The 19323-nt window shown below is 40.1% G+C and overlaps 2 protein-coding genes across 2 annotated transcripts in view; one reads left to right on the top strand and one right to left on the bottom strand.

Annotated features, from left to right (window-relative positions):
- The window catches only part of LOC310881067 (uncharacterized protein), a 266119-nt gene extending 264399 nt beyond the window's left edge, over window positions 1-1720 (top strand). The window contains exon 7 of the mRNA XM_083797797.1: window positions 44-1720. Coding sequence (XP_083653923.1) covers window positions 44-103 — 60 coding nt within the window. The 3' untranslated portion in view covers window positions 104-1720. The remainder of the gene's footprint in view (window positions 1-43) is intronic.
- Window positions 1721-11066: 9346 nt separating this feature from the next.
- The window catches only part of LOC310881068 (uncharacterized protein), a 63822-nt gene continuing 55565 nt past the window's right edge, over window positions 11067-19323 (bottom strand). Inside the window, exon 4 of the mRNA XM_083797800.1 lies at window positions 11067-19151. Within this exon, the coding sequence (XP_083653926.1) occupies window positions 19028-19151 (124 nt within the window). The 3' untranslated portion in view covers window positions 11067-19027. The remainder of the gene's footprint in view (window positions 19152-19323) is intronic.

Genomic DNA, 19323 nt, shown 5'->3' with positions numbered 1-19323 from the left:
AGTGTACTTTTTTTTTCTTCTTATACTGCCTTTTTACATTTAGTTTCAAGGTGAGATCAGTATCTGGAACCATGATGCAATTTATGCTGTTATCATTTCATGAACTTCTGCAAATCTGCTCCTGATAATGTATTATAATAATACTGATGATCAGAACTGGATTTGAAAATTCATGAAGACTGACGTCAGCTGCCACTGTCTGTCTGACCAGATCAGAAAATGAAAACAACTGTTACTGGCATCTATTGTCAGAGGAGCTCCAACTCAATTTTGCACACAGGTATGGACTATAAAAATTACGTGGCTACTTGTTTCATATACACACTAAATTTCTGAAGATTTTGAGACTTATATCCTGATCTCTGTTATATTTGTTCCCATTTGATTGTTCCACTAGTACCCCTTTAAAAGAAGCTTCCTTACTTTAAAGCCAAATGCAGTCCTCCCTGCTGTGATGGATTCCTTCTTTTTCCTTCCTAATTGGAGCCATTTCATCAGATCGAATTTTGACAAAGATAGTAATTGTCATCCAATTTTAAGGCAATGACAAGATCAATATGAATTCTCAAATGACAAGTATTATTACTGGCCGAACACAAAGAAACAAAGAAAATGAAAAATCCATGTTCTAGAGATCAAAACAGTTTGAGGCACATGCTTGCCTTGATCCACGTGTGTGTGAATCCTGTTGACAACAATAGACACTGTGCATGTGGATGGATGGGGTAGAACAGATGGCCTTTGCCAGTCAAATAGCGAATGAAAACGAGCACCCAGTGCTTTAGTACATTGCAGTTTCGGTAATGTGGGAGTCAATTAACTTACCACCAAATAGGCTTGCGGGGAAAATTACCCACAGCCCCATCTCAGAGAATTCTGCTTCTCCTTAGCATTTTGTACTCCTTCTGCTTCCTGAATGTCAGGAGTAAATACTCAAGAAAATCCCAGTCCTTTAAGGTGAATATATTCAATACATATTTATGGAGGCAGAAGTACTTGATTATTTTTATAACATTGTTTACGTGAGATGATTTGATTAGTTAATGGCCCAAAGAGTTCAGATAGGACTCAGTTAAGGATCTAAAATGTGCTGCAGCATCTTTAGATATTTTCCCACGGTAGTGGTTTTGGGACAGATTCTGGCATTTATGCATAATAGTTGCCAGATACTGTCATTTTATTTACCCTGGAACAAGAAACTTCTCCAAGGCATTTGACCCTCAGAGCTCAGCTCTTGTTCCACATTTTCTACTCAGTGTGTGTTCAAGTTACCTCTGTAGGGCCGCTATACATGCATTCATCTCTCTAGTAAACCAACCTTCTGCTTTCCCGCCCCCAAAACATTAAATCAAAGGAAATAGACACTTTTCTTTTCTTTTGCAGTATTTATATTCAAAATACAGTTTAACTGGGGAAAGGGATTTTGGCAAAATAATACATGACTGTCGTACTAATTGGCAGCTGCAATGATAACAACCATGACAAGTTTTAACTCTGTCCACTTCAACCCAGCCAAGTCATTAAAGGTTTCCAAGCAGAGGATTGTGTTATGAAGCCTAATAGACGCTGGTAGCTACACCGGCATCCCTGGATTGCTAAACACATTTTTAACCACCAAATGCAGGTTCAGTAGGATTTTGATCCATGGAGGAAGGTCTCAGCCAAGCACTGAAAAGATGTTCATTAGCCTCCAAAATATAAATAAAATATTTACAAAGAGAATAATTGACTTTTGATGTTTACTTCAGGCTATGGTTAAGCAGGCAGTGTCTGTACTAAGCAATGCAGTGACCACCTGCCACAAATGCTGTGATATTTGACAGATCCCTTTCTGCCAAGAACTATAATTCCTATTTAAATCTAAATAGAGGAGCCATGAATGCAGATTTCTCATCACAAAGACGCTGATGTTAATCCCCAGTACAGAAAAATAAGAAAAGCCAGAACGTTTTATTGGATTTTATATGGAAGATAATTAAACAGTATTTCTTCTTTACTTGTTATACAGCATCCCATCAACATTCCTGCTGAAATTTGTTTATAAAAATGCCAGAAACTTTTATTACATTTATATGTAAAAAAAATATTAACAATTTGTATATTTGAACTTACATTAGAATAACAAAAAACAGGTAAACAAAAATGACCTAAGAATGATACAAATAAATGGAAAAAAAAAAAAAAGAATAAGGAAGATGCAACACTGTTCTCCAACATACAGTTTTATATTCTAAGCATGCCAACAAAATAAATGCTTATGTGCATATGTATGTATCATATATATTCAAGTACCAAGCAGTACTGAAAACCTAATCTCCCAGAAGTTAGGAAATGCTAGAATTACATGTGCTTGCACACCTTTCATTTGGCCTTTTTGCTTGTATACACACAGACGTATGCTATTTTTTTCACACACACATCAAACAAAATGGTGCAGTGTAGGCAGAAAATTGGCTGGCAGTATGATGTAATCTCTGAAAGAGCTGCTTTGCAGAAGCCTATTTCTTTTTTGCCCACAACCCAGTTTGGTATTTTGGATGTACCCAAGGAAGTTATCTTAGCATGTTTCCCAGCAGGTGGGTGCTGCCAATCTGAGCCTGTAAGAGAGTGTGTCTAAGTGTGCATTTAAAGCGGGCTTATTAATAGAGGGGAGGCGGGGGGCGGGGGGAGCTGTATCCAAGGTTGCATCCTCGGCATTTAAAAATGTTTCAGTTCAGCCTGTGCTGCCATTTACTGCATTATGTGATGCATGTGGATTTTCCAAACAAAGGATGTTTATGAGGAGAGTATATCTTAAGATCCTTTTCATGACTCCTCAGACCCCTCTCCAAGCAGATGGCCTGACAGTTGCAAGAAAACTGTTCAGAAGCCAAAAGTAGCATTTAAAATTCTTTTAAAAAGACAGTTTGTTCTCCATACACATGTACAGTGTAAGCAGGTACTAACTCTGCAGCAGCATCTTCCAGCGTATTCCAGCTCTGACAGCACAGGCGGAAGACTCGCAGGCTGCGAGGCGTGCAGCCTCCCGCCGCGCCAGCAGCACGGCACAGGACTGCCATGTCGCGTCAGCACCCCGATCCACTCCCTCCGGGGCTACTTTCAGCGCTGGTTCTTGCGAAGGGGACCATTAAAATTCAGACTCCACTCACTGCTAGCTTGGGGTAATATTGATTGGAGGTACAAGAGTTTCTCTTTTACACTCAAATTAGGTTATAGCCACAATGAAAATGTTTACTTAGCATTTACAAGTGCATAGAAACAAGCAGGATTAGTGAAGAACTTTCCAAGGCCATGAATATATTTAATTCCATTCATTCATAGCCAGCCTTGACTGTTACCTAGCTGTAGTTGAAGTTCATCAGGGAAAATAACCAGCTGAGATCCAAATAACTAAACTTGAGCCACTTGACCATTACTAGGTTTCTGCAAGCATTCTGGAAGAAATCTGTTGGCAGTGACTTCACACAGCTCCATTTACTGACTCTTTTAATTGCCTTCTACTGAACCTCCTGCTTGAAGGAAGAGAGCACTCCCATATCATACACTTGATAAACAAATAATACCGTCCCTCTGGAGAGGAAAATTCCATCTCTAACTAATCTAATCACAAGGACAAGGACTAACCATCCTTAGGGTTTGGGGCAATTGTTTGTATTTGCTTTTCCTTAGCCTAGGTAACTGAGGCTTATTGTTTGTATCATCTAATTCATTTAGAAATATTTCTGAAAATTTTGCCTAATAGTCTGCAGCAATGAGTTGCAAGGTTGGTTATAAACTGCACAAATGTTTGCAGAATTTTTCCTTCACCTTTCCATGCATATTTGTTCTTGAGAGAAAACAGAATAAATAGCCTCGTCTCTCTGCTTCTGTTATATCATCTTTTACTCTTGTGTTTTGCAAACTAAACAATGCTAGTCTTTTTAATCACCTTTTAGATGGAAGCCTCTTTCCTCATGTGTTTAATCATCTTTTGCTGCACGTTTTTACTGCAGAGGTAACTACATATGAGCATATTCACCCCTGGAGCACTCAGTAAGTCTACTACAATCAAGTTTTAAGGCTTAGCAGAGGTTTTTGTCTTTGCTCCTCAAACAATCCTTGTTCATCTCACTCTACATTCACTTTAAGAAACAGAGTTCCCCAGTGCAGGTGCAGAGATGTGCAAGTTAAGAAGTGAGGAACAGGACAGAGAGGGCTGGAAGGCTTCATCTGGCATTCAGCAGTGTGGCCACCAGTCCCGACTGGCTGCAGAAGTGAAGGCAGAGAGAGACTGGGACTGGGTAAGAAATTGCTTCGTCTGTATGAGGATGAGCTTTTTAAGCCTGTATCTTTCAGATACGACAATTTGTAAATGACGCTTGGTTCCATCTTCTTGGGGCTCATCTTTGCTTCAGCCTGCCTTTGACCTTCACTTGCACTTTGCAGTTCTGCAATATTTCAACAGTGAGAGTAGGTTCAGATCTGGTGCTACAGCTTGGCTCAGCCCAAGTGGGAACATGAAAGCTAAGTGAGAAGCTGGTGAAAGGCCTCAGGAAGCAGCACACTCTCCAGGTGGGACTAGCATCCTCATGGGGGTACAGTCATGGCAGTTGTTACTTCTCATTTGGCCACACTCTTCTGTCTTCTGTCCTACAGATTTTCTTTCATCGCTTTCTGCATCTGGAATGCTGTGTGTATTACAAAGGCCAAAACTTTTGCAGGGAGAAACCAGTATATTTATCCTTCAAAGGGGATGGTCAAGGTGTATGTAGATTAGCTGAGGAACAAGCTCAAAAATGTTTTGTGTTGGATTCCCATCATCTAATTTTAGCCTTCTGAAGCTCGATCATCGAGTCCAAACTTGTTGCTTAATGTTCTCATGCAGTCAGTAGAGAGAGGGGTTGGTTCGTCCTGTCATAAAACAGGGGTCTGTGATAAGAGGAATGGTTTCCTGCTCTGAAAGTACCTCTCTTTCCTTTGGCAGATTGGAAGATTGCTTAGGTGATGAGGTAGGTGATTCCCTTTATGGGCTGTAGTGCTGCATAACTAAAAAAAATCAGAAATATATGCTCACAGATCCCATTCAGTCTTGATGTGAGGACAAAAGAGCTCTGCAGCACTGGAGGCTCTTTCAGACTCAGGCTTCCTTACAGCAGTGGCTGGAAAGAGTAAATATGGGTCGTGCAGTTACAGACCTATTGCAAAATATGCTACATCAATCAGCAGTTAGATTTACATTTACACCGGTGGTATATGGTTATTAAATAAAATATATGATATACAAATTGGGGCTTGGGGTTGAGGAGAGGGTGGGACTTTTTTGTTTTCTGTTTTTTTTTTCTGTTTTTTTTTTGGTTGTTGTGGTTTTTTTTTTGTTTGTTTTTTTTGGTGTGTGTGTGTGTGTGTTTTTTTTCCCCTCAGCTAGTTATAACTTCTCTCTCTAAAGCTCTTAAAAAAATAGTTAAGGCACTGAACTTCCCTTTCAGTCTTAAAATTGATTCAAATATATCTTGTCCTTGGAAAGTTCTTTGTTAATCCTGTTTGTATTTTTTTTTAAATGCTATGCAAACATTTTCATTGTGGATTAATGTGCTGTTTCAAAGCAGTTGCAGTTGAGATTTTAAGATTGTTGTTAATTCAGAGGAGGAAACTTCTGTTACTATTCCGGTTCTTTGGAAACTATTTCATTCAGTGCCCTTTCTGAAGCGTTGCACTAGAGTGCTAAATGAATACTATAAAAGGCCATATTAAAGAGGATTGTATATAGTTGACCAGGGTTCATACCAGGGACTAGTTTTAGATAGTGTCTTACATTGAAAATATGATTCCTCAATTATAGCTCCTATTGCAAAAATGAAATTACCTTGAATGCTTGGTCTAGTAGGCTTATTTCTGAGAATACAATAGTAAGTGGTCAAATTCCTCCTCACAGTAAAGCATATCTGATTTTTAAAAATGAAATAGAGAGAGAGAGATGTGAAAAGCAAAGTCAGTCACAGTAGCCCTCAGATCAGCAAAAGGACAGCTTATACAAAGACTCTTTCCATTTGAGTAGCCCCAATAATTCCAAGATATTCTGAATGCTTCAAGTAGGAGTGTCTAAACTGCCTAATGTTCTGCCAACTGATTCAAGACACTGCAAAGAGGGTCAGAGGGCCAAAGCAAATATGCAGAAGCTCTTAAACACATTCACACTATTCACAGACAGTAATCAAAGTGATTTGCAAATACATCTTAGAAAAATGTAACATCTTTGAGACCACAATCATAAAAAATAATTGATACAATTAGGGGACTGATGCTGCATTTGGTGTGGCTGCAGCAATTTACATTTATTACATTTTAAAACTTTTTTCTTTTTTTTTTTTATCTCATGACCTGTGCAGATGCTTTATGTGTGACTTCACAGTGCATAGGATCTGACCGTGTGACTTTTCTTAGGACACACCAGACCTTGGCCAGACAGCTCTGGCTGGCAATACTGGCAGGTTGGTCCTGGCATTTATTTTGTTGAGTGCCTACTGCTACTGAATATGCACACAACCTCAAGGCTACCTACTGCGGTGTTCCTAAACAATCTGCTTTTCTAATTCCAGGATTACAGTGCTTAAAGGCACATAAGAATGATGAACATGTGGAAAGGATCTTATGTCCTTACATCCACAGGGAGTTTTGTGCCTCTGTCCTGTTGGCATTACTCATGTAAACCTCTTGTTCATCTACTTTGGGAAGACTGATTTGTTCAGCCTTTGGTGTTTTCAGCTGTTTTTGACGTGCTAGCTGAACTAACTCAATGATTGCTTATGTGTATGAGAATTAATTATAAATTTCGACTGTATAAAGCAGTCTCGTGGACTCATGCTTCATTAGTAATCTGATCAGTTAGCCACTGCAATGCAAACTGGCATCATTAGCACTGCAGATACTATAGCCAGAAGGCAGTGGATATTTGTGTGGTACACAAGATGCAGAGTTTCACTAGTTCCTCGCACTGAATTCATAACATCTCCTCCTTACCAGGGTAGCATGTGATGAGATGATAGAGCACAAGACTAGGCATTGAGTACCCTACTGAAAACTTGACCTATGACAAAGAATCTGTCACTTTACCGGGGAAAGCAAACTACTTGGACTGCATTGGTCTACTTGCTGGGCGTGGACCTTGAGACTCTCGTGCAGTCACTTCTTCAGAGCCATAATAAAACATTCCAAAAGCTGTTGTTGAAAAAGCATAACACAAAAGTGAAGTGGTTATTTTCTTTTTTAACCACTCTCTTACCTTATGTGTAAAATAATTAAAATGGTTCTTAGGAATACACAAAGCACTTTGAGACCCTGACCCACCACCTGCAGGAATCTTATTGTTTGCTAGAAAAGAATCATTTTTGTTTTCAAAAAAAAAAAAAAAAAGATGACAAAGAAACATTTCTTTCCTGTATGCATTAGTAAAAAGGATTAGACAGGCTGTAATCTTGGTCAGTCTGACTTCTACAATTATGGAAAATTACAAAGATTGATGTTCATTGCAATTTATCTTATTGCATAAATTTGTACAGGATGAATCTTCTCTTTTGAAATACATATTTCCTAAAACTAGCTTATATATAAAGTGATTTCTTTTTCTTTCTTTACCCCATCAGATTGACAATAGACTATGTAGGAAAGTGCTGAAGAACACAAAAAGAAAAAGTTGGAGCAATTCTAATTGTCATGGCAATATCCTAGATTTTTCAAGAAGTTCGGTTCTGTTTAGCTAGTCACTTTAATTTTCCTTCACTAACTTGTCTCCATTCTCTGCCATAATGATAATTCTTTATATGACTGTCAGCCCTTTGCATTGTGACAGCTTAAATTAATGTTTTGATATTTCTCTCTTTGTAAGAATACAACAAAGAAGACAACTGCCAAGGATAGGACAGAAACTGTATGAATGTAAAACAGATGTTGTGCACCAATAAAACCAGAAGGAATAATTTTCATTTTACTGCCTTGTTAATAAGCTTTTGCAACAACTAATCATGAAGACTGAGTTCTGTAGTCTTGTGTGGCCCTTCTGCTTCATCTGGATTGCACTAAAGTTCTTTCTGGAGACCTTGGATACTTCTGGAAATACTTCAGCCCATTTAGGTCAGGGAGGTTTAATACCTAAAGCAGGCTGATTTAGCCTCTAGTGCTACACTAACAGTATGTGTAAGCTTTGGTGGATTAGCTTGTTTTACAATCATAATCATAATAGCACTCATTCACAGCTGAAATATTTTGCAAACTAATGTATGTACATCTCATTTTTACATACCACCTCTCTAAACGTTAAGAGGATCAATAATGTGAATTCCAAAAGGAAGATGCAGGAGAAGATGGAAGGATTTGGTTTTGCACTTACAAAAGAAGTGGTGGAAAGGAATTACCTTAAGATGTTGAGGTTTACACCATCATTCCTGTTCTTAACATATGCTTTGAATATTCCAACTACATCTGACATTGCTTTAAATTATGCTTGACTTCAATGAAGATGGTGCTTTTTTCAATATTATTTTAAAAATCCCTTTAAAAAGATCTAAAATATTCAGATTCAGTTTAAAGTTTCAGTATAGCTGAGAATTTAGTTACTACCTTCACTCATTTTTATCATTTTCTGTTTTTCTTCTCACACATTCCTTCAGGACCTGGCCTCACCTGAGAGATGAGGAATTTAAATGAAAGTAGAGCAAAAAAATCAATTAATCCATTCTTTGTGGCAGAAGCCACCAGATGATGCTGTTACTCTTACAGCTTCTTAGCATGTGAGCAAGATTTCAGTTTTTGAAGGAATGCTGCATTGTTATTAGTTTAGTTTTACAGTAATCCTCTGAGAGAAACGAGTAGCAGAGTGTGTTTGCTGCTTTATTCTCTATATTAGGATGCAGTTCTTGGGATGAATCACTTTCATTGGAGTTAAATTTCAGTAGCCAGCTGAGATTTCTGGAAGTAGTAGGAACTTTTGTGATGACTGCAGCTATCACTGTCACAGAGTTTTGTTTTGCTTTGTTTTGTCTTTTTTAAAAAAACAGGTTTCACTTAGGAGAAAGTCCGCATTATTTTCTGTTCCACCAACAAGTAGGTACCAAACCCCCAAATTCTGTCACTATACAGAAAGGAGTGATAGTTGCCACACATGGAGGACACTGAAGCACTGGGTACTCTTACCTCTGTGGATGTGATGGGCCGTATAAAGGAAGCTGCAAGGAGAGCTCTGTTTGGATCACAAACCATCCTTTTGACCTGTACCTCTCCCTCTTTGATAGAGTGCTGGTCCCAAAGAGCTTCAAAGAATAGATCAGCAGTGTGTGAAATACTATTTATCTTAATGGACCACAAGTGCTGAAAGCTAGGGATGAAAAATTTAATATCAGATTTGTCAAATATTTCACTTGCTGATAGGATCATTTTAGCAGAAATGACCAATGGCAGTGTGTATCCATCAAATTGAAGGTTTAATATAAAAAATAAATAACAAAGGAGATAGGGCATTAAGTGGATGATTCATTTATGCATTTTAATTAAAAATCTTGATTGTTTAAATGCAAATGAAGCAAACACAGTAATGCCAATGCATTGGCATGTTTAAAATCACAGCAGCAGCAGAGATTTGGTTCAGTTGGGCATAAGGATGATAGCAACCTGAGTGAAACATGTGAGAAAGTTTTACTGTATCTGCAGAAGATATTGCCATCGGCTGTTCCTTTCTCTGCTTCTACCAGCAGAAACAACACCCACAGCAGTCATCTAAAGAAAATTAGAGCTCACGCTTCAGCCAAGCTGTTAGTGGACAGTGAGTGATCTGTTAAACTAGGAAGATTTACTGAAGGGCACATGTCGATGTTCAATCATCTCTAGATCTGAACAAGGCAAGATTAAACTAGTCTGCCCATGCTAGGAGAAGAGAAGTGACATACATATACTTGAGATTATCTTTGCCCTTGAATTTCAAAGCTCGACTGCCATTTTATGTAAAATAAGTTCTGTTTACTTTTTATAGATTTTATAAGAAAGAATAAGCCAGCACGTACAGAAATCAAGTAAGCATGCTACAGAGCTAATGCACCCAGGCTTTGCTAAGCCAATTAAGCAATCAAATCAAGGTCACAGCTGAGATGGACTCAATAGATCAATGAGATTGAATGGCCAAAATTAATACCCAAGGAAATTAAATCAAAAGAATAAGGCTGGAACTGAACTTGTTTGGTTGGTCTTGGATATTTATGGAGAAGCTGTTTTCCTTTCAGTCTAAAGTCACAGCCAGAATTCAGCTCAAAGCATACGTGCCTGACCAGCAAAAGGTACAAGTACTCAAAGGATGTTTGTGTCCACCAGGTGTAAGGTCTGTGCTGGTCCTTCCCAAGTGACACTCTGTAAAGCAAAGGGTGATCCTGACCTGTTTTATTTAAGGAGGAGGTATAATATCCATAATGCTGGCAGCAGCTCTGCTTCATTATTTTTTTCCTTAAAACCCACTGTTGTAACAAGTTATTAGCCTGCTGTTCTGATTTTCTCCTTCTAACACAGAGAAAATCTTTCCATAGAAGTGACACAGATGACAGCCAAATCAAGCAATAACAGCTTTGGGGAAAAAAATAATAAATCCAGAAGAATCTCCCTAATTATATGCAAGATTTGCAGAGTTTGGTGTTTACTTTTAGGGACCTGTATGTAGTGCTGTTTCTCCATTATAGAGTGCAAATATGCAAGTGTGTGTTTGAGATAAGGCAGTATCGTCCTGGTATAATGAAAAAGAAATGAAAGGAAAGAGTTCAAAATGCTTTATTTTTTGGAATCCTTCACTTGTGGTATTGACAGAAACCATAGCAAAAGTTTCAGGTAGCATGCAACTTATAGTCAGAAAAGGGAAAAGCTTTATGTCCAGAAGCTGTCCATGCAGGCTAGAAATGAGTGTTCTTCTTCCCATCAAGGTCTTCACTTCTTTAAGAGTCCTACTCATGATGATTAGGACCAGATCTTCCTATAGCTTATTCTGGAAGAATCTTGGGCCATGTGGCCAGCAGGATGAGTGCTCACCATCACTAGCAATACCTGCTAGTCTAATCGCAGGTTGCATGTCAAAAAAAAAAAAAAAAAAAGAGAGAGATAGAGGGCAGGCTATAAAAACTGATCTTTACTTTCTGGCTTAATGAAAAAATTAAGTGGACGCTACGGTAAAATACTTGAAAAACAAATTATTTCTCTATGAGTCCTTTCATGGTAATTACTTCCTCACCCTACCTTAGGCAACTAATGCAGGTAAATATCCTGCCAAAAGAAAAATACCTCCTTTATTATTCTGTCAGGCTAAATTTCCTTCATAGAGGTTTTTCTAGGTCCAACTGAAACTGTTTGCAAGAAAGATTTTCTCTTGAACATAGACTGAGCAACCCCAAGTCCAGAGAACTGGTCTGTGAGACCTGGGACTGCTATTCCCCTTCAGCAGGAGGGAAGCCCAGAGCGGGGGGCATGTGGAGCCTCTCCTCCCCTCACCACATGCTTCATCAGCAGGAATTAATTATCGACTCACCAGGTCGCACCAGCCATCTGCCACAAACAGCCACGTCAGGGACACTGGCTGAGATGTGACGGAAGGGCACGTATGAGAGTTGGGCTTTTAACTGAAGCTGGGAGAGGGAGAGAAAAGGAATTTTTTTTTGCTGGTTGGCTTGCATATCCCCTCGGATTTGTGAAGCCTGAAGCTTGGTTGCTGACCGTCTGTGCTACAGCTCGGCACAGAGTACGCCGGTGGCTGCTGAAACAACTTGTGCGCGCGACTGTCACCCAGCGTGAGGAGCAGGCTGCGGAGCCAGGCCTTCTGTTTTGGCAAAACCCAACAACGCTGCTGAATTAAAGACATAATGGAGATTTTTGGCAAAATTGCAACACAGCTGCCCAAGGTCATCTCCAGTGAAAGTAGCCAAGGAGGTTTACACAGAAGATGTTAATTGGATTTTCGTGTTCTCTTTAGAAAGGTTCAGAGCTATCAGATCTCACCATGCTACATGCTGCATGAATATGTCCAGTGATATTGTGAGCTGATTATTGTTCAGTCTTAACGGCTTTCCATCTCCGTAACAACGGTATTAGCATTAATATTGTGCCCAAGGCTCTGAATATGGATACTAATGGAACTCAATCAGCTCTTAAAGAACAAAGGATCCCTTTTATATGGCACCCTGTGACAGTCAGAGGATTGGATTAGCAACTTGTCAATCCTTTGTTTTGCAGCTTTTTTTTTTTTTTGATGCTTTCTGAAATACTTGGATAGTATGTAGAATTACATTATCTGAAAAATGAATACAAAACAGTGAAAGCTATGTACTATTCCCTGCTGACCTGATTATTGTCGATTATTTAACTAAGTAGCCAGCATACCCCTTAATTTAAGTACTGAATTCCTGCAACACAAAATGCTATCTTTTCTCATAAAAGAAGCCCAAGAAAGAACAAGCTCAATTGCCAATTATGCTTCTTCCATGAAATCTCTTCTATCCCCTTCAGGATAGGTTTGGGTAAAAATATAATTGCAGCGGATAAGGAAGCTTAAGAAAAGACATAAATGAAAAAATGCTATGTGTTGGCATCTGATTGATCCATTTGAAAGGAAGAGAAGGAGAATTTGACGAGATGGTAAGGAGCTCATAGTTTGTTTCGAAGGAACCCGGCATTTTTAACCTCTACAGGGTGCTGAGCTATAATTAAGAACAGCAAGTCAGTGAAAAATCTATTTAAACTCCTGACAGCTTTTCTAGATTAGTGTTTTTGACATCTACATTCACTCTAGCAAATCACTAATGTGATTTTTTTTCAAAATTATATTTTTATTAGCTCTCTGCATATAATAACAAAGTGAAAATGATGTTACAGCCTGGACAGGTCTTTAACTCAAAAGCTCAGTACTTGCAGTGTGCTTAATTAGCTGCCTGATTATTGTTTTATTCTGAAAGATGTTTTGTAAATGTGTTTTCATCTATAAAGCATCTTTAAAGTGAAAGCAACTGTTTGATTCTGTTAGTTGGTGAAAACTATAGCAAGCTCTGGATAACAAAGCACTGTGATTAATTCATGTCAAGATACCCATCTCTGCTTCATTTTTTTTCCCCTGAAATGGTTGAATTACTGAATAACAAAACAAATATTTGGATAAACATTGAGTTACATAAGTCTTTCCAAATAATAATTATTCTGCAAGGGAAGAATAAAGCTCAGGCCTTCTAACTTGGGTATAGGTACAATATTTTGAAGCACATCAACAGTCTTCCTCAAACTGTGAAGATCTTGCAATAACATTTAAGTCAGATGCACTGTGAATGTGTTGGTTTTAATTTGAGAGCAAAGAAGTACCATCATTAATTAGAATGCTTTCAGATTAGTGTTTGTGTTGCATAATTCAACATTTGCCAAAGTTCAAGAAAGATATGCACTAAGTAGAAATTATTACTTTGATAATGCTGCTACATTTCCTCTCCTTATTTTTAATATGGCTTTTTAATTTGGGTAATGAGTATATATCACTAATCATTTTGAAAGCCTATTACCAACACCAACCAATCCGTCAACTTGAGTTAATAATTTACTTTATTATAAAAATTGGAACTGGACACAGCTGTGGAGGACCGAAGAAAAGAAAAGAAAGCCTCCTTAGCAGATAACCTATTTTCCTCTGTGCACGAAATGCCCCTTGTTCTGCTGGGACTTGTTTCCCCACTGCTGGAACTCCATCAGTGGCCATTAAACTCCTGATCAAGGCACATTCCACTGCAGGGCATTTGGAAATTAAATGCTCAAGGAATTAGAGGAAGACGGTCTTCTCCCGTACTTAATTTTCCTGTGTATTATTAGTAGCTGCCTCTGCACTGCTAATGCCCTTCTCCCACTGTGTAGGCATGAGCTGGCAAGGTCATTTATTTTTGAACGTGTTTACTGGAAAAATGCAGTTGCATCTGAATGATTGTTTTGGGAAAAATAAAAATCTTTGGATGAGTCATAAGAGAAGAAAAAAAGGTCATTTGAGAAGATTTCAGTAAGAGAAGAAATTGATAAAGAATATGGAAATGCATTCTAATTAGAATGAAAAGTTTGAAGACTGCACCCTGTAGTGAAATTAGTGTCTGCAGCAGACAATGCTCCTCATTAACAAACCGGGACCTCACTTTTATTACACTTAAACCAAGACTCTTCACTGTGTCCTACCACTTAAAAATATGCATCAGTGACCACAATGCTCATGCCATTGGTTATTCTTAACCCTCTGCATTCATGAGCAGATTGAAACTTTGAAAGAAGCACGAGTTGGAAGAGAGATGCCACAGAGATATGGAGTATATTATGCTGAAATTGAATCTTCCTTTGAATGGTGGAAGAATAATAAGAACCCAGCCTACTGAATCATGTTAAACTGCAGCATTTATTTATTTTTAGTACAGTTTTATTTGGTGACAATGTAGTCATTATAGCCTTTTGTTGTTAAGGTGTGTGCATACTTCTATTTGAAAACCTTTGCATAAAAAATGCATGAACAGTAAAGCTTTTAAAATCAACCTACTCCAATCACAGTTACAGTTCCCCCCAAGTTTTGATATTTTCTCATGACTATGGGTCATTTTATAGGAAGTGGAGAGAGCAAAGAAGAAAAAAATATATATTAAAAAAAAAAGAAAAAGAAAAGAAAAGAAAAGAAAGAAATGAGCAGACTTTCCAAGAAATAAAAATTAGAAGTATTTTCTTTAATAAGATCTTGCTTCGAGATGCAGCTGAGAGATTGCTGGCAGGAATTGTGGTCCTTTTCTTCCCTGCAGCTTCTACACCTTGTATTTCCCTTCCCTCCCCTTGTGCTCCAGGCCCAGCAGATGAGTCAGCCTCAGTCAGGCCAACATGCCCTGGAAGTGGAGAGCTGTTTGCAGACAATACAGGCAGCCCAGGTGACGCACAACTAAATACAAACCAAACCTGACATGTTCCAAGTCAATGAAGTACCTTTTCAGACTTCCCAGGGCAAAATTCCACCAAAAATCAACTATTTGCACACAGAAAGTTTAAAGAAAAAAAAAAATACAGATTGCCATTTTGCAATGGAAAAGAATTTCCCTGAAATATACTGAGCAGCACTTTATTGCTGCATGAAGCCCATGTGCTTCGAAAGCAGAAGCTGGGTCTCCAGCAGCTGAGGCAGCCCCATCGGTCCCAGTGCCTGCCCGTGCCTCTCAGCTCACCCGTCCCTGTGCTGCGTGAGACGTGCTGGCAGACACAGCACCGCTCGAGTCGCCGGGTGTTCTGGAGTTGGCCACTGCTGGTCTTGCAGAGCTGCTGTGGCATTTTGGCGGGGCTGCTCTGTGGGCAGGAGGCTCGATTCCCCCAGTGCACCTGTGTTTCCACCCACCCGCAGCTTGCAGTGAGCACAACACGGCTCTGACAGAGATAAAACCTGACTCGCATATCAAGAGAAGGCTACTTCTATTTACTCCTTTAGTCTCATGAAAGAAAAGGGGGAGCTGAGCGTGTAGATAAAGGTAATAAACAACTCCAAGCTCCGGTAGCATCTGAAATGATTCTGCTGTTTACGGTTTCTTTTGGCTACAAGTAATTCCGTGTCTGTTAAATAGCCAGTGGCGCCTTCCTACTGATAGGACCAAATCCCAGCACAGAGCCATCGCCACAGGCAGGAGGATGACAAACAGGAGGCACAACAGGTACAAGGCAGAAATCCGTCTTAAATTCACTTGACTCGTCTGCTGTTTTATGGGCCTTGTTCTCCTCACTCACACACTTGTATTCCACTGGTGTCAGTACAGCAACTTCAGTGAAGTCCTCCTGTGTAAGAGCACTTCAGACCCTCCAGACACAGAAGAGAAATGCTTTTCATGCCATGGCAGAGCCTGACTTCACGCACACACATGCATTCACACACACACACACAAACCCCATCCTCACAGCTCCTGGTTTTATTCTTGCTGTGCAGCACCATTAAGCTATTGGAGTAGATGTTTTTAACCAATTGGTTATTTTCACTACCTGCTTTGGCAAGGGAGCTGGAAGAAGTCCAGCTGCTGAAGTGCTCTGAGCTCCACGGGCTCCACCTGGGCTGCACCAGCCGCTGGGGGCAGGATGGGGCTGGGGCAGGTGGGCACACTCCGTGGGGATGGAGTGGGGGATGCTGGAGAGCTGCAGCTAATTACAGTCAAAAATCATAACTTTAGACAACTCTAATGTTTGCAGCTGGAAAGACTTAAAAGCTATTTGCTTCTAATCTCCCTCTGACAATCAATGAATTGAACAGTAAATGTTATTAGACTAATTTACTGTTCATCAAGAGTAAGAAATGAATAGAATAATTTACTATTCATACATCCAACTGTGTGACATGTGTACAGATCAGTTTGAAATAAAAAGCAACATTAGGGTTCCAGTTCTCCTTCCATACCTTTTTTTCTAATTCCAATTTATATCCATTCTCATCTGTCAAGTTGCTCTGGCTCTGCCCCAGTGACAGAATGACCACATCTGTTTGGGTACACATCTGTACGTAGGATAATTTGCCACCTACCTAACCAACTCAGCAATTTCTGTAGGGGGAAGCAGTAACAACCTGCACAGCTGTAAAGGAGGCACCTGCTAATTCTAACTGTCCTTTGTGGGAGGCATTTACCTCCAGTTTTGGGGCAGCTTCCATGAGGATGCTACAGCTGTGCTCCATCTTTCTGCTGAGGAAAGCCCAGTTATTTGGGCATTTGGAGTATACGAGGAGGCAACTGGATAAATTGCCCTTTCCAGGCCAAAACTGGGATAGCATTAGGCATTTAGAAATGCTGAAGACCTGCATTTCTTACAGAATCTGGCTATATTAATGCGTGGAAAAAACAGACCTATAGCATCTTTGGTCAAATGGTCTCTATATTCTGGGTATTAAGGCAAGAATACCAATCACTCTGGATGCCACAGACCTGAGCACAAGGAAAGCACATGGAAAACTATGGTCTAAAATGACTGGAACTGAGGTTCTCAGTGGAGTTCATCTCACCAGATGGCATGGATGCTGTTCTCAGTGATGGTTTTGTGGGTCAAAATTCTGGGCTTCCTGGCTCTGGTAAGAGGTGTGGCAGCCCTGGTGGCTTTATCTCCCAACCCAGCACAGCACCAATGTCCTGCATATTAACTCCTCTCGGCTAAATTCACTTTTTCTGCAAGTTGCACCAAAAAGAAGCAGTTTTTCAGTTCAGAGGAGATAGCTGGTAAGTGCACAAAGATAACTTCTCACTTCAGCTGCATAGGCTTTCCAGCACCTCAAGAGATCCCACAGTTTTTGTTTTGATAAACAAGATGCCATCCACCATCTGCCATCTCCCATTGCCTCTGTCAGGAAGTGCAGTTTGGAGAATTCTTCCAACTGGAAGAGTCTCAGCTGTCTCTGCACTTCAACACTATCGTTTCTTGTAATCTTTAAAGATCTGTCCACAAGCTCTGAAATGTTAGTATTGAAAAGCAAATCAGAGGGGAAAAAAAAATCCAACCTTGAAGATTTAGGAAAGATTTTGATTTTAAAACTAGAACAAAAAATATCAGCAACAAAGCAGAAAGTCCAGTTTTATCTTTTTTTTCCTAGTTCTGAGCTGCATGCTTTTTTCCTAGACCTGACAGTCAGGCTCACTTTTGTCCTCGCACAACACCATCAGTCAGAGAGATCCCACCAGCCAAATGGCACTTCAAATCTCCCAAGCAACCCTTTTTTCAGAATGTCTCCTTTCATACATATGAAATGTAAGAAGAGCTCGGGAAGTTCCTCAGATGAAAGCTTTCCTTCCAAGTTGTCGCCTTTGAAGAAGAGCCCCAGTGCCAGATGCTCCAGTGGAATTTGCCATTTTTCGTGACTAGCAATAGGAATGGAATGCAATCTCCAAGCCACGCTTCCTCTGGAACATGCCACATAGAGTCTGGGTTCATCTGGGGCCGTGCATCTTGCAGGACCATTCACACAGCTGACCCCATGTAGACAATTTGCAGACTCTGAGCCAGGTGAGGTTATTTGCAGTATAGATTCAGCTGGTGGCAGCACAGTTGTTATGAGAGTGCCATTACCGTTACAGTGTTAGCAAGAAATTGTGCCAAAGGCTGGCTGTGATCACGCAAATAGTTCATGGAGGAACACAGAGATTATGATTACCTAGTACTGTAGTGAGGAAGACACCTGAGAAAAGGTGCTCATGCCCATGGGGTAGAGCACTCGCTGCCAGCAGGGACACGAGGGCCAGGTGCAGCTCCTGCCCCAGAAGGCAGAAATGTTGGACTGCAGAGCTGACGGCTGACTGAGCTGCAGCCAGCTCCGATCTCTGTGCTAGGCAATGTTTAAAAAATAGAATCAACACATCAAATGATGTGTCATGTAAGTTTTCCATGTCAAGGAAAATAGCCCGAGGCCCTTCCTCCCACATTTGCTGCTACAGCAGCCAGACAACCTGGCCCTCAGATTTATTCTGGTCTTTAATCAGGCAAAATCCCTGTGATCTCTGAGGTTGGGCTTCATGGTTTTGGAAAGAGATTATATGGTTTACTAGAAGGAAGGTGCTTGCCCACTGTTCTTGAGGTCTGTGGTCACTGTGAGAGTCACGCTCATTGTGCACCACCTGCTGAAAAGTGGGAATGCTCTCATTTGCCCCAGTCATCTCTTTGCAATAAAAATCCAGCGTAGCTGCTTCAGAGCCATTACTCATGCCATGTTTCCTTCTGTATACATAAAAGTAGATGCTATCTAGCACCCAGATGATCCCAAGTTCCGTTTTCTAGTGCTAGTTTTCCTTATTTTTTCTGCATACTCTTTGTGCTGAAGTTTACTTTTCTCCATGATTATGCTGCCCCAAGAGCAAAGGCGGTCCTCCACAGACCGGGCACAGTGAGGCTGTGCAGGGAAAGTGGCCACGGTGATACTGCCCCTCCATGCACAGATCATACTTCCTTCCCTTTGTAGCTGTCTCACAGATTTCCTTTGACTTGGGGGCATAGTGAGCCATTGGTTTTGCCTTTAGGCAAACGTGTGTTAGCTGACATGGGCTGTGGTCACTGCCATCTCGAGGTAGAGTAGGACCATCACAATGTTCACAAATGTTCCCATTTCAGATTCACAGGACTCTGAGCCATGCGGGTCTCTTACAGGAACATACCTTCCAGGAGAGAATAGACATAAACCCAGATAAGAGCTTGGGTTTAAAAATCAAACCCTAAACAGGATTTTAGACCAATGTGCAATTTCACTAGCAGGCAATATGGTTTTCTTGTATATATAATAAACCTCAGTAATCAGAATTGCTGTGAGCTGCCACAACGCGTACTCTC

The sequence above is a fragment of the Anser anser genome (genome assembly GCF_964211835.1).
Source record: "Anser anser genome assembly, chromosome: 13".
Classification (NCBI taxonomy): domain Eukaryota; kingdom Metazoa; phylum Chordata; class Aves; order Anseriformes; family Anatidae; genus Anser; species Anser anser.
This window is presented reverse-complemented; position numbering and strand designations above follow the sequence as displayed.